Raw genomic sequence first — 13986 nt, 5'->3', positions numbered from 1 at the left:
GTGTCATTAAAATGCACCAAAAGTTAGTATGCACTTTTACCATCTAGATCTTTCTAATACTCCTTAGGAGAGGCCTGGATGGGTGGAGGATTTTACTGGCAGAAGTAAGGCTGGGTAAAGACTGTGGGCGTTGTTTTTCAAAGCTCTTAACTTATCAGAATGAGGTTTTCCTTTCCTTTGTTCCCTTCCTGATTGCTCAATTTGGCTTTATTCAAAAGAGAATCCCTAACCAAAAAGTCAGATTTCTTTTTGACTATCTCATTTGAGTAGTTTAAAAACAGCAAACAGAAAAGAACTAAGGAAACAAATTAATCTCCAGACTCAACATTTCTTTTTTATATTTCACATTAAATAAATCTTTTCAATGCTCTGAAATCAGTTTCAGAATCACTTCTTTTTTATATATAATATTGCAAAAACTTCTGACTTTATTTGAAAGTCCTTTGCTGATAAATTCCTGTTTCTCTACTTAAGGAGAATTAGATTATCCTTGAATCCTACAAAGAGCATCTTTTTTTCTTTCTATCTGTTTGTCTTTCTTAATTTTCTCCTTCCCTTTCTTCCCTCTCTTTCACTCCCTCCCTCACTTTCCTTCTTTCTTTCTTTTTTTGTACAGGGTGGGGGGTGGGGATCAAACTCACGACCTTGCACTTGCCAGGCAGGCGCTTATACCACTGAGCTAAATGCCCCCGCCCCTATTTTTTCTTTCTTTCTTTCTTTCTTTCTTTCTTTCTTTCTTTCTTTCTTTCTTTCTCTTTTCCTTCCTTCTTTTTCTTTTTTTTTTTTGTCTAAATTAATTCCTCTTGTATCTGTCCGTGTTAACCCTGGGGCCGATGTCTTTTAAAATTAGAAATCAGAATTAAAGCTTAGCTTGCAGAAGGCCCTGGGTTTGATCCTCAGCAGCACAAAACAAAGCAGAAAGAGAAATCAGAGCACTGTCCCGTGTTCTCCACAGACTGCAGTGCCCTTTCCTCTTCTTGCAGATCTCGATGAGTGTGCAACCAAGCAGCACAACTGCCAGTTCCTGTGTGTGAACACCATTGGTGGCTTCACGTGCAAATGCCCTCCTGGGTTCACCCAACACCACACAGCCTGCATCGGTGAGCGGACAGGAAGAAGGGATTCTTTCCTACTCTTCTGCTCTTGGGATAAGAAATCAGAATCATTAAAAAAATGCATGTGTGTGCACGCATGTATACATGTGTATGTGGGGTGTGTGTGTACATGTGCATGGAACCTCAGCCTTTTGTAGTCTTTCCCGAGTCACCCTTATCCTTTCTTTTCAATGATACAAAGAGAGCCTTGGGGACTGGGGTCCCCTCCTCTCTCATCCTGCCTCTCACAGACAACAATGAGTGTACCTCGGATATCAACCTGTGTGGCTCCAAGGGCATCTGCCAGAACACGCCTGGGAGCTTCACCTGTGAATGCCAGCGGGGATTCTCCCTGGACCAGAGCGGGGCCAGCTGTGAAGGTGAGAAGGCCTGGGGCTGTGCCCAGGGGTGCCTCCTCTCGGCAGGCCAAGGTGGTCTTGCTAGGAGATGTCAGGACTGGGCCTGAGGACCCCTGGCTGAAGGTGGGGCCTCAACTAGTTTGCAGAGGTCCCTATCCTACAGATTCACGCTGGCCTTATGTTTGCCAAAATATCTGTATCCTGTGCTTTTCCTGGGTTTATCCAGATCTTCTGTTCCCTGTGCTTTTCCTGGGTTTATCCAGACCTTCTGCTCAGTTATTAATCCAGTAGGGAATAGCTCTATGAGAGAAGTAACTAGATTCTTGGTCATCAGGTTCAGGCTGTAAAAGGAAGTCCCCAGTGTAGACTAATCTGAGAGTAGCTCTTCCCTCATGTATGCTTAGAGGCTTAAATGATAATTGTAGCATTTTAGTATTGCACTGACTTCTGTTAGCTTCTGATTCTGGTGTGAATAAGCAAACACAAACAACTGGTAGCTCCATCTTACAGAGTGTTGTGTGCTTTGCACTGATTCCTCCATCATTTTTACCAGTGGAATTTACCATCAATCTTTGAGTATTTTGCTTTTTTCTTCCTTGGGCTTAGAAAAGCTCCAGAGTAGATGCTCTTGAAGCTCCAGGTGGTAGAATGATTTCATAGGCATCAGATTTGTTGCTAGAATTGCTGTTTACCTTAGCATGCAAGTAGACAGAACCTCGGAGGGCACCTTGGGGACTGGCGCTGACAGGGCTCACAGGTGATTCTTGTCTCTTTCAGATGTGGATGAGTGCGAAGGCAACCACCGCTGCCAGCATGGCTGCCAGAACATCATCGGGGGCTACAGGTGCAGCTGCCCGCAAGGTTACCTGCAGCACTACCAGTGGAACCAGTGCGTCGGTCAGTGCTCTTCCTCCTTGATGCAGGTGGTGCATGCTCTCAGCTCCCACGAATCAAATCCTGCTCCCTTTCTGAGAACTTTAAATTGTGGCACCACAGATACTTTCATGTTGCCTGTCTTAGTCACATTCCCACTGCTCGGACAGGATACTGGACACCTCAATGTAAAGAAGAGGTTCATTTTTGCTCACGGTTTCTGCGGGTTTAGTCTATGATCAGTTAGAAACAGCATGGTGGGAGGGCCCAGTGGAGTTTAGCTCCTCAGATCACTGTGGCCAGGAAAGAGAAAGAGAAAGAGAAAAGGGAGGACGCCGGGGCAGGAGCACACTTTTCCACATCACGCCCCCGTGATCCAGCTCTAGCCAGGCCCTGTTCCCCAGCAGCACATTCAGCCAGTAACACCTCCACAATCCAACCCCCTTCCTGGGAGACTTGGGGGACACATTAGAACTGAATCCTAACATTGCCCTAGCCTGGCTGAAACCAAAGGGATGTCAAAGTCTGCAAAGTAACTAAAAAAAAAAAAAAATTTAGAACAAAGCATACTTTGAGAGCAGCTGGAGTGAAATGCCCTTTCGGTTCCTTGCCTCCCATGCCTTGGCCCTTCTGCTGGGTTTCTGGTCATCAGCCCACACTTGAGTTCCCTTAACATCCGGGGCCAACAAAATCCTACTTCTCACTGAAAAATATCAGCCTTCCAGAGGCAGTTTTGAACAACTTTGGCCTAAAGACACAGAAGTGGTTCTGTTTGGCTCTATGCATCTTTGAGTCAGAGAACAGGCAGCAGAGACAGTAGATATTTTTGGGATTATTAAACTCTTTGGACAATTAAGGGAGATCAGCAGACTCTCACTACACTGAAATGATGCTATCTGCCTTGATTGCAGGAAGAGCATCTCTGATTCCACAGTGTCTTGGAAAAATAACTCTTAGTAAATATCAGAGAACTGAAACATTGGAGGTTTGGAGGAACATGAGAGACCAAACCCTTTGCTTCCTTAGTGAGGACCCAGGGTCCCAGGGAGGAAAGGTAATGTGTCTTGGTTTTCTTGTGACATGCATGGGGTTAGAACACAAGGTCTTTGGCTTCCTGATTGAGGACAGCCTTTCAAGCACTGCCTTCACTGTCTTTCCAATACTCCAGCATCCAGGGAATATACAGCAAGCTTGGTGCTCGGCTGACCTGTGTGAGCTCTGTATTCTTTGGTACAGAGCCTACCTTAGCAGAATCTCAGAGAATCTCTGCCTCCTGAGTGGATACCCTTACTGCAGTAGTCTCCTTTATTCTAAGTGGTCTGCTACATTCTCCATGTGTTTTCATTTATCCACATTGCCTCTCAATCAGGCATGGTGGCACATGCCTATAATCCTGGTACTCTGGGAGGTTGAGGCAGGAAAGTTGCAAGTTCAAGCCCAGCCTGAACAACCTAGTGACTTAGCAAGAACCTGTCTCACACTTTTTAAAAATTTTAAAAACTGATGGAACGTAGTCCACTGTGAAGGGAGCTGGGTTCAGTCTCCAGTATTGAAAAGAACTTTCTTTCTCATCTAGTGTGATTCTATATGAGATTTCCACTTTGCGGAGGTATGTAGGGTTGGCTCATGGGACTCCAGCACCAGAAGAGTTTACACTGTGCAACTCTCTGTGCTCCTTGACGTTAATGAAAACATCTGTACTCATGATTGTAAGGCATAGCACAAGAAGGAGACCAGCCTAGACCACCTGGCTTGCATAAAGGCAACATGGCATGGGATTTACTGTGCCTGGGTGCAGGCAGACAGAGGGTGAAAAGGCCGTCTGTAGGAAACAAAGAGAAGCAAGTTTTTTATTGGGCTTGAAAGAAGGCCAGGGACTTTAGGTGGGAAGTTCTTAGTAAACCTCAGTGGTCACAGTTCCTTGAATGTCTTGTGCCTCCATGGCCAAAGTTCTTGAGACATTCAGTTTGAGTGCTTGGCTGTCTTCAGATGTTCGGGGTATTTGGAAGAGTCCATGTTCCATCTTACCTCTTTTAAGACATCCTGTGTTTGCAACCCAGTGATGCACTCCTCAGGTTAGGTGCTGGAAGAGTCATATCAGAATTGAGCCTTACAATTATGAAAATTGGAAAGGTCTTTGATTTTAATCACCAGTGTGCTCTAAAGTGAACCGTGTTTGAATACTGACTAGCTGAGCCTGTGTCTTCCCATTGCATAGGTTCCCGTAGTGACATGGGAAGCTATGGGAGGAAATACAAAGAAAGAAAGGGGCATCGGTCCTGAACCTTCTCCTCCCTGCAGCCTCCACCCTGCAGATAGCACAGATGGCCAGGCAGGCCCTATTGTCCAGAGTCTACCGTGACCCTGGGAAGAGCATCCGCTGCCTGGATACTTTACAAGAATAAGTTTATTAAGATGTTGGAAGAGGTTTAGGGTTCTCCATGTCCCTAAATCCCAAACTGGCTTCATAAATCTCAGGACTTAGGGAAACCCAGAAAGAGCATTGGGCTGGCCCTGCTGGCCCTCACTCATGGTTAGCCAGAAGCTCACTCTTCCCAAGACTGGGTTCAGGGTAGGTATTTCCATGCAGACACCACAATTTTCACTTGCAGTTGGAGTTATTCCCTTCTGTCCTAGAAGAAATTAGTAAAAGCCTATTTTCTGTTTGGGGGATTCCTGTGGGGATGTCCTTGACTCGACAACTAACTCACACTCCAGGACCCTGAGGCTGGTGCCATTGATTTCAGAGGTCAGAGTGGTAAAGGCTCCATCTACTTTTAAGAAGTGGTTTTCAGAGACTTTTTTTAAAAAAATTAGAATTGTCTGTTCTGTGCAAAGAGCAAGGCTCTCCACAATGGAAATACCAAATAAAAGAAAAAGGCAAATGTTTTAGAGTGTAGAAAAATATCCTGAGGAGCCATTAGCTTTGGGCTCCACCAGATCAAAGAATCAGGCAGAGCACAAACCGAATTGTGGTGTTTGTAGATCGATAAAAAGCTGGAACGCACAGAGGTACTCTGTAAGTGCTGTGTGTTTGCTGACTTATCTGAATCTGTGCTCCACTCTGTCGCCTCTCTCCAGCCTCGATAAGCAAGTTTCATTGAAACTTCGTGGGATTCTCGGGGGGAAGAAGTAAAATAAACTAGAAAAGTTTACATAAAGGGGAGGAGGAGCATTCCTGGCTAGAATGAATATTGGCAGGCATGCATATAGAGACTCAGAGTTTGCAGACCATTAAATCTGCCCTCTTTCCTGACACGAAGGTGCCCCACCTCCAGCGACCCTGCCCATGCACATGTGGCTTGATTTCCACCTTGAGAGGTGCTTATCCTCTCCCGGGGTAGCCCAGCCCTGTACAGTTCATGGGAACACTTACAAAATGTCTTTCCAGTGATGAATGAATATCTTTCCCTCTCCCGCCTTCCAACCTCCGGTCCTGCTTCTGCCTTCCTGCCCACATCAGAGCTCCTTATCAGTGGATGTCCTCTCACCTGCCTGCACCTGTGAGCTGGGGCAGGCAGGCTGCCAGCCAAGCCCAAGCCAAAGGGAAGGACAAACAACCTGATGAGGCTCCACTCGGATCTACTTCTAGGGCCCAAGAGCAGGTGCAGAGCAGGGACAGGACACAAAGGAGCAGGGAGAGGTCAGCTGATTCACGTAAGCCAAGGAAACATCTGCTGCCTTCCCTTCTGTTTGCTGTACGGCTTGGTGCCTGTGGTCTCCATCACATACCTCATCCCTAATTCAAATGAAAGGAAAAAGAGCCCAGATGGGGCAAAAGTTCATCCTTTCTACTTCAGGAACCCTTTAGCCTGAGGGACTGTGGGTGGGGACATGAGTCTCCTAGTGTAAAGGATGTGCAGACAGGTAAGCTCCTGTCTTGGTTACTTTTCTTGTTACTGAGACAAAATACCCAGCACCCAAAGTTATAAGGGAAAAGGTTTATTTAGCTCACAGTTTGCAGAGGTTTCACTCCATAGTCCGCTGTTTCCAAGGCAGGGTGGCTTGGCAGGCGGGCATCACAGAAGAGAGCCAGCTCATGGCAAGCAGAAGACAGCAAAAGCAAGCAAGGGAGAGAGAAGACAAGCCTCTTTCTGTCCCTGAGATTGTATGCTATCTGCCAGGATCAGGGCGGTGCCAGTCCAATCAGTGGACTGGTCAGCAGTCACCCACCCTTAATCGCAGCATCGCACCACAAATCAGTCACACAGCCTGGATTCAGACACCTCCTAAAAAACTCTGTGCCCACATGAGGCTTTGGAGGGACAGCTGGACACAGACATTGCAGCTTCTATGGCTGTAGCTGGAAGGGAGAAGGGAAGGAAGGAAAGAAGAGCAAAAATGTAAATAATGAAATACACACATATATGTATGTATTTATATATTTATATGCCTACATCCCTGTTTTCTAACTTCAGATAATATTTATTGGTAGAAACAGTTCTTTTTCTTGGTAGGTACATCTGCCTTAGCAAAGCAGGTAAAAGTAACCCGAGAAAGGAAGCTCTGACTCAGTGAGGCCAAGTCTCCCAGGCCACCCTGAGTGAAGGCAGCTTGGGCTCCGCAGTCAGGCCCAGTTGTGAGGTCCTCTAGCCAGGCCCCATTCTCACTTCCTTCCTTGTAAGCCGGGACTCTGCTGCTGCCTTTCGGGCTGTGAGAAGGTGGCGTAGATGCCTGTGGCACACCCAGCATCCTCTCTGTGTAGTGAGGAAATGGGAAATCCCCCTTGCTTGTGCCTACCAGAAATAGGTACTCATGCAGTGTGGTGTGTTCGCACACATGCCTGAAAATAATCGGTAGCCATGAAGAAATGTGTCGCCAGAAAATTTCCAGCCTGCCCCACAGGACAGGCCTGCAAAAATATATTGGAGATTTCACAGATTGGAAATCATGAGACACTCAGTTTTTGTGTTTTTTTTTTTCCCTTCAAGTTGATTTTTTTTTTTTAAGCTAGATTTTTTTTCCTATTTCTTCCCACCAGACTTGGCAGGTCCCCATGGGCAGACAGTTGGTTCTGCAGCCCTGAGTCTCTTGTGGGTTCCCCCCAAGTGTAGCTCGAGAGGTCTGGGCCCTGTGTCTTTCAGCCAGGCTGAACTGCAGCCCGGTTCCAACATGCTGGGCAGGAGGCTGATTTGGATGGGAGGCAGGAGGAACCCCAAGTGGAGCAGATCTCCAGAAATCACTATGCGTCCCAGCAATGCACACCTGGGGACTTCTGTAGGTTTTCGAACAGGAAGTCCAGATGGGGCAGACACTTTCTGCAGACCCCTACATCCTGCAGGAGGAGGAGGAGGAGGGCAGAGGGAGAAGGCATCCAGGGAAATGGTCTATGTGATTCTTTCCCTCCTACCCTGTACCCCACGTCTCAGCCATGAACCCCACCTTGCTCCTGGTGGTGTAGAACAGAACACATGAGGCACAGCTTCCTGTGAGATAGAGCTGCCGGGCCTAGATTCCCACCTCAGTGCTTTCCACCCCTGCACCTGACCTCCTCTGCCCCTGACCACCTCTGCCCCACCGAGTCATAGCTGATCAGAGGTCACATCTGCTTCCACGTCTGCCTCTCCACCCTAGCCACCTCCATGGGCAGCCGGCTGTGCCCCCAGTCGCCAGCCACAAGCAGCCCGAGAAGACTTCTCCTAGAAAATCTCCCCTGTGTGCCACACAGCTGCCATGTGTTCTTGTCCCCTCACAGATGAGAACGAGTGTCTCAGCGCACACATCTGCGGAGGAGCCTCCTGCCACAACACCCTGGGGAGCTACAAGTGCATGTGTCCAGCCGGCTTCCAGTACGAGCAGTTCAGTGGCGGCTGCCAGGACATCAACGAGTGTGGCTCCTCGCAGGCACCCTGCAGCTACGGCTGCTCCAACACCGAGGGCGGCTACCTGTGTGGCTGTCCCCCCGGCTACTTCCGGATAGGACAAGGGTAAGCCCGTCTCTCCCTCCCTGATGAGTGACCTCTCCATACTTGCCATGACCCTTGAATTAATTCCAGTGAACTCTGCCAGAGTTTTAGGTCATCCCATATGTCGGGGTGGGGGTGGGGGGGGGCATCTTGATTTCTAGAAATTCAGAGACCACCAAACAAAGTAATGGAACTCTGCTCTAAATGTCTCTGCACGAGGTTTCTCACCTCACTCTTGGGGAGCAGACGGCTCTCTCCAGGTGCGCATCTCCCTGTCCACCTAGGGCAGAACTGGGGCGGGCAGGATTCACGCTGGCCTTAGGACACCTTCTATCCAGCCGCCCTTGGCATCCGCCACGCAGCACATCCTCAGAGGAGCTTTCCGGGGTTTTAAGGTCCATCTTGCACTTCAGACTTGAGTTTATGCTCACAAGTTGCCAAAGGAGCAATTAAATATGGGTTAAAGTCGTTATTGTATTTCCCAGGTAGCAATTTCACCAAATTATTTATAGGTATAATATATATGTGACAGTTGAGGCAAAGAAGACCTTTTCTTCTCCATAATTAAAAGCGTAGTGGCAAGTTTTCAAAGTTCTGGTCTTTTCCCATGCTGAATTAACCCAGGGGTGGGTGTCTACCAAGTTTTAGCTATCCTGTGAAGGGTGGTAATTTTTAAATCTTTTATGTAGAAACACAGAGATATTACTGTGTGTGTGTGTGTGTGTGTGTGTGTGTGTGTGTGTGTGTACTCCCACTGCTACAGACACACGCTCATACACACACATGCACACTTGTGCCATGAGTTGGTCGAGAGGTCTTAAAAGTCCCTCAAGCACTGAGTGATTCCCTTGGTGCCCGCGTCAGCTTGAAGGTAAGGAATGTTTCCGGGGAAGCCTGCCCAAGGCCGGCATAGAATAGCAAACCAATTCCCCAAGGTCCATGTCTGTTCTTTACAGCCAAGTGCCAAAACCATATTTCCCAGCAAAAATTGTGACACTACAAACTGGCTTTCGGCCAGCGGGATTTTGTAGTCACATTTCTTATAAGTGGTGCTCCTGGGATAGGGAATATGGGGAAGTTCTGAGAAAGGCAGCAAAGCTTGTGAGCCAGGGGTTTACCTCGGTAATGGAATCAGCGTGTGGGTAGGAGGTACGCACCCGGAGGAGCGTTCATTATCTTATCAGTTTTATTGCTTCTAGACATTTCATGTTGCAAGATAAAGAGGAAGGATAATGTGCCGCAGTCTAGTGGGACGGGGAAATAGGAACCTTTGATTACAGTTGCTTTTGAATCGTAAGGGCATACAGGAAAATGCTTTATGGAGAGCAGGTTACGGCGGAGAAACAGGTAAATGATATCTGGCCTCCAGAGCACACAGTAGTAGAAGTCTACGGATTTGTAACAGTCTTGGCCCCGCTTCACATCACCAGAGTGAACTTTAAGATAAAGATATTTTAGGACCACGCGAATGTTTCAGCGAGTTGGAAGAGGAACCTGATATGTACCCAAGTGGCTATTGAAATAGTAAATAGAGCAGCAAAACAAGGCACTGAGAAACACACAGACCTTGCTGCATAGCTTGGCTTTGATGCCTGAAAAGCAAGAAAACCAACAGATGCAGATCCCTCTGGGCCCCGGTTTGTTTATCCCACTTCACATGAGCCAAAGCCAATGGCCCCAGTGGTTTTGAATGACTTGAAGTTGTTTCCCACAGTTGGGCAAGCTGTGAGCGGGTGCTTTATATGCCAATCTGTGCACTGTGTGTATGTGTGTGCGTGTGTGTACCTGTGTGTGGGGGCACAGCCTCAGTCTGTTACCAGCTCAGCCCCAGCTATCACCTGGCTCCTCCTTCCTATCTGCAATAGCATCAGCAAAAATGAAAGAGCCAAAGCATAGAAGTAATTGCCAGGAGCCTAGTAAGGAAGCTTGGCATGGGGGTGAAAGGTGGCAGGAAAGCAGATGGCGGACCAGTGGCACCCGGAGCTAAGGAAGGACGTCTTGTACTTGGAGTCACCTTCTTGACCAGCAGGGAGCAGTGTGGTGGCAGAGGCAATGTTAGAGGTCAAAGTCCAGAATGCAGACCAAATATGGTGGTCAGGAAAGGTGCCTTGGCCCAGAAGGGGCTCCCTGAGTGGGTTTTCTCACTCCTACGAGGTCTGATTCCTGAAATGAAGACATGTTTTATTTAATCTGCCACCTCCCAGTCTGCCTGAGCCCCATTGCCCTTTAGTTCCGCTGTGTTCCTTCCCCAGGTAAGTCCTACCAAGTGCTGAAGTGCTGGCCCCGGTAGGTTTGGGAAATGAGAGGGCAAAGAAAGACAAAGTAGACAAAGCAGAGTTTTAAGAAAGAGAGAGAGAGAGAGAGAGAGAGAGAGAGAGAGAGAGAGAGAGAGAGAGAGAGAGAGAGAGAGAGAAAACAAATAACAAACTGGGCACTGGGAATCAGAGGTCAAGCACAGGACCTTGGTGAGGCTCTCAGAGCCAGGAGGTCATCCACGTCTCAATGTGGCGAGGATGGGCCAGGTTCCCTGCTTCCCAGATCCCATGGAAACCATCTGTCGCCCTCCTTTGCCGCAGGCACTGTGTGTCCGGGATGGGCATGAGCCGCGGAGGCCCAGACCCACCAGTCAGCGGTGAAATGGACGACAACTCCCTTTCGCCAGAAGCTTGCTACGAATGCAAGATCAATGGCTACCCGAAGCGGGGCAGGAAGCGGAGAAGCACGAACGAAACAGAGACCGCTGAAGTCGAGGTGGGTCAGTGTATCCTGCTCAGGGTCCATCCCGTACTCTCCGAGGGCGGAGAGCCTCGCAGATGCCTGTGGTTTCCGGGGGAGTGTCCCAAAGTGTGAACCGTCTCCCTGGGGAGAAAATCCAGACGTTCCCTGAGGTCTAGGCTGCTTTTTTACAGAGGCCCTTGGGGCTTCCTGGAGTTTCTTGCTGCTTTCAGGGAGTGGCCACACAAAGGTTTTTACTTGCTCATTTCCTCTGTCTCGCCAAAAAAAAAAAAAAAGTCCAACACCCACCCGGGAGTCTGCTGAGAGGACAGAGTCTGAGATCCAGGATAGCAAGTGGGCAGGACGCAGGGTGACATAGTGCTCCCTCTGTCGGGCTGCCAAGTTCTGAGGGCTCGCGGCTCCTCTCCTAAAAAGAACCATGTGGAGCTTGAGGGAACTTGGACCCTGGACAAAATCAACACAGGCTGAAGCAGGCCAGCTCGGCCTCCCCCCATCCCCACCCCCTGAGTTGCTGCACGCAGCCTCTTGGGAAAGCTCGGAAGTGCACAGATACTTAGCCAGACCTCTGGCTCTGGGCCTGGGGAATCTAGCACATGTGGGCCCCTGCAGAGGCTAGCACGAAGCCAGGTGAAAAGCATTCTCTTAGCAAACCATCACCGGCAGGAAGTGGCTCATAGGTGCTTCCCAGGGAGAGGATGGTTTTGCATCAGTGAACAAATCGAAACAGGCCAGGTCTGGGTACCGGGAGCTGCATCCCACCTGCTGTGCTGTGGGAAATGAGATAAGTGTTTGGAAAGAAAATAACCTCTTAGAGCAGCAGTTCTCAAATTCCAGCATGCGTCTGAGGCCCCTAGAAGGTGTGGGAAAGTGGGTGGCAGGAGACACTTAGGGATCCTGACATAGTAGGGGGTGTGGTCCTAGGAGAATTTTCAGACCTAACAGATGCCACAGGTTCCTGGCTCTCAGACCCCACTTTGAGACCTGCCATATAGCAACATCGCCAGAGACAAGTGATTTCACCCTGTCTTCCTTCCCAACATGAGTTTAATATTTTTTAGAGTTACAAATGCATGCCAGTTTAAACACACTGTGGTTTGCACAAGTACATTCTCAGAGTGCATTTTCAACATAATCCATACACGGTGACAGAAAGCCGTAGGTGTGAGATTTGAATCACTTTTTCCTGAAAAGGAGGGCTAAATGGCGTGTCCAGATTGCACTGAACACACTGTTCTGTGTCTCTCCAGGACCAGTCTGGGACGGAAGCCAACGTGAGTCTGGCAAGCTGGGACGAGGAGAAGATGGCCACCTTCGACTTCAACATCTCCCACATCAGTAACAAGGTCCGAATCCTGGAGCTCCTCCCTGCCCTGACCACACTGACCAATCACAACAGATACTTGATCGAATCTGGAAATGAAGAGGGCTTCTTTAAAATCAACAAAAAGGAAGGGATCAGCTACCTCCACTTCACGAAGAAGAAGCCTGTGGCGGGAACCTACTCATTACAAATCAGTAGTACTCCGCTCTATAGGAAAAAAGAACTCAACCAGCTAGAGGACAACTTCGACAAAGACTACCTCAGTGGTGAACTGGGTGACAATCTCAAGATGAAAATTCAGATCTTGCTTCATTAATTCACCATTCAGAGACCAAATAATTCAAAGGAAACAACTATAGATAGGTAGGATTATATTTTCCCCAGTCAGAACCTTGATATCACAGGTACCATCATTCACCAGGTCAATTTGTATAAGCAAGCACTACTCTGGTCTTACAACAGCAAGGCACAGACAGTCACCCGAGCTCAGACAACCACTCTCTCAGGCTTCTCGCGTGTGCAGTGAAGCTATCGGGTCATCACTTGGGTTGCTCTTGAAGGCTGGGTGGTGTCCACACCCTGGGGTTGGCCATCCGTGCCCAAGTGCACGTACAGGAATGTGCTTCCATTTGAAGGACTATTCTATTTTATTATTTTTTTCAAATTTTGAAACTTCGCTTTTCCAACTACCAGTACTAGGTCGGCCGTTTATCGTATCTATTTGGTGCTAGTCAATTTCCCAACTAGATTTATAAAATGCACTGTATTATTTACACAACTTAGAAACCAAATTACAAGTACTCAGTTCAGATACTCCATTCATTTCAATCAACCAAAGTTAGTTCAGTAGCTTATCTCAGTTATGAGTATTAATACGTTACATGTAAATTAAGTGTGTATACTGTAATCGTGCTATTTTTATCATGGAAACATTTATAAACTAGAATAATAATTGCCCTTAATGTGAGGGTTTGTATGGTGCTTATTAAGACCAAAGATTTGTTAACTGTCTACACCAGGAGGTAATGGGTTTTCCGTGACGGGCCCGCGAGTACCTTGGGGTCAGGGAGGACCGGAAAGCAGCTTCTGAAGCCAGAGGGTCTCCAAGGCGTCTTCGCCCGCAGCCTGTGCAATATGCCAGAGTCACTCGGTCATTCCTGTCAACGAGGGGTCTGTGTCATAAGCGTCACAATAAAACAATCTCTTCCTTTTTTTTTTTTTTTTTTTTTAGTTTGGCCCTTGATTTTATGTTCTTGCCTGGGTCTGGGGCGGGAGGATCCTCATCGGAGGTCCAAGTCCCTGCAGTGGTGACATCCCAACCTGTTATTTATGGCTTGGAAGGGTGCTGACTTGTGACCCCCCTAGGAGAAAATGCAGCACATCGGAGTCAGTCTGGCGCGCTGGTCTCATTGACCTACCTTCCTGGGAAGAAACTGACATCGTGGCATCATTGCAGGAACCTGAGCTGATTCAATCCTGTGATTTTTAAACTCTCAGCTTTAAATACTTGCACATAGGACGTTCAGTTGCTGTCTCAGAGCACTTGAATTTCACTGTAGAAAAGTTACGCCCCTTTCCCTCAAGGACGTGCAGTGTTGGCAGGGCGGAGGTGTTCCTTCTCTTTCCTTTAAATATCTGTCGTTGGTCACTGCTGGCCGAATTACAAAGGTCAAAGGTCAAATCGAAATCGATGGAAT

General features: G+C 48.0%; 1 protein-coding gene and 1 long non-coding RNA gene across 5 annotated transcripts in view; one reads left to right on the top strand and one right to left on the bottom strand.

The window, feature by feature from the left end:
- The window catches only part of Fbn1 (fibrillin 1), a 207572-nt gene extending 194071 nt beyond the window's left edge, over positions 1 to 13501 (top strand). The window contains exons 60-65 of the mRNA XM_003471859.5: positions 984 to 1100; positions 1346 to 1474; positions 2231 to 2350; positions 8022 to 8253; positions 10809 to 10983; positions 12216 to 13501. Coding sequence (XP_003471907.1) covers positions 984 to 1100; positions 1346 to 1474; positions 2231 to 2350; positions 8022 to 8253; positions 10809 to 10983; positions 12216 to 12605 — 1163 coding nt within the window. The 3' untranslated portion in view covers positions 12606 to 13501. The remainder of the gene's footprint in view (positions 1 to 983; positions 1101 to 1345; positions 1475 to 2230; positions 2351 to 8021; positions 8254 to 10808; positions 10984 to 12215) is intronic.
- Positions 4124 to 12217, bottom strand: LOC134475996 (uncharacterized). Of its 4 annotated transcripts, XR_010047385.1 has the most exons (4): positions 11626 to 12217; positions 11257 to 11374; positions 8461 to 11091; positions 4129 to 6629 (listed from the first exon to the last, which is right to left on the bottom strand). It is a non-coding gene; the product is annotated as an uncharacterized LOC134475996 (long non-coding RNA). The 4 variants fall into 4 exon arrangements; XR_010047383.1 differs by lacking the exons at positions 11257 to 11374; positions 11626 to 12217 and having other exon boundaries at positions 4124 to 4409; positions 5703 to 6629; positions 8461 to 10810; XR_010047384.1 differs by having other exon boundaries at positions 4128 to 6629; positions 8461 to 11374.
- Positions 13502 to 13986: the final 485 nt, after the last annotated feature.

This window comes from Cavia porcellus, unplaced genomic scaffold, assembly GCF_034190915.1.
Source record: "Cavia porcellus strain 051 isolate PalLab524CR breed Dunkin Hartley unplaced genomic scaffold, mCavPor4.1 scaffold_1, whole genome shotgun sequence".
In the NCBI taxonomy this organism is placed as follows: Eukaryota; Metazoa; Chordata; class Mammalia; order Rodentia; family Caviidae; genus Cavia; species Cavia porcellus.
The sequence above is the reverse complement of the archived record's forward strand: the minus strand, read 5'-3'. Positions and strand labels throughout refer to the sequence as shown.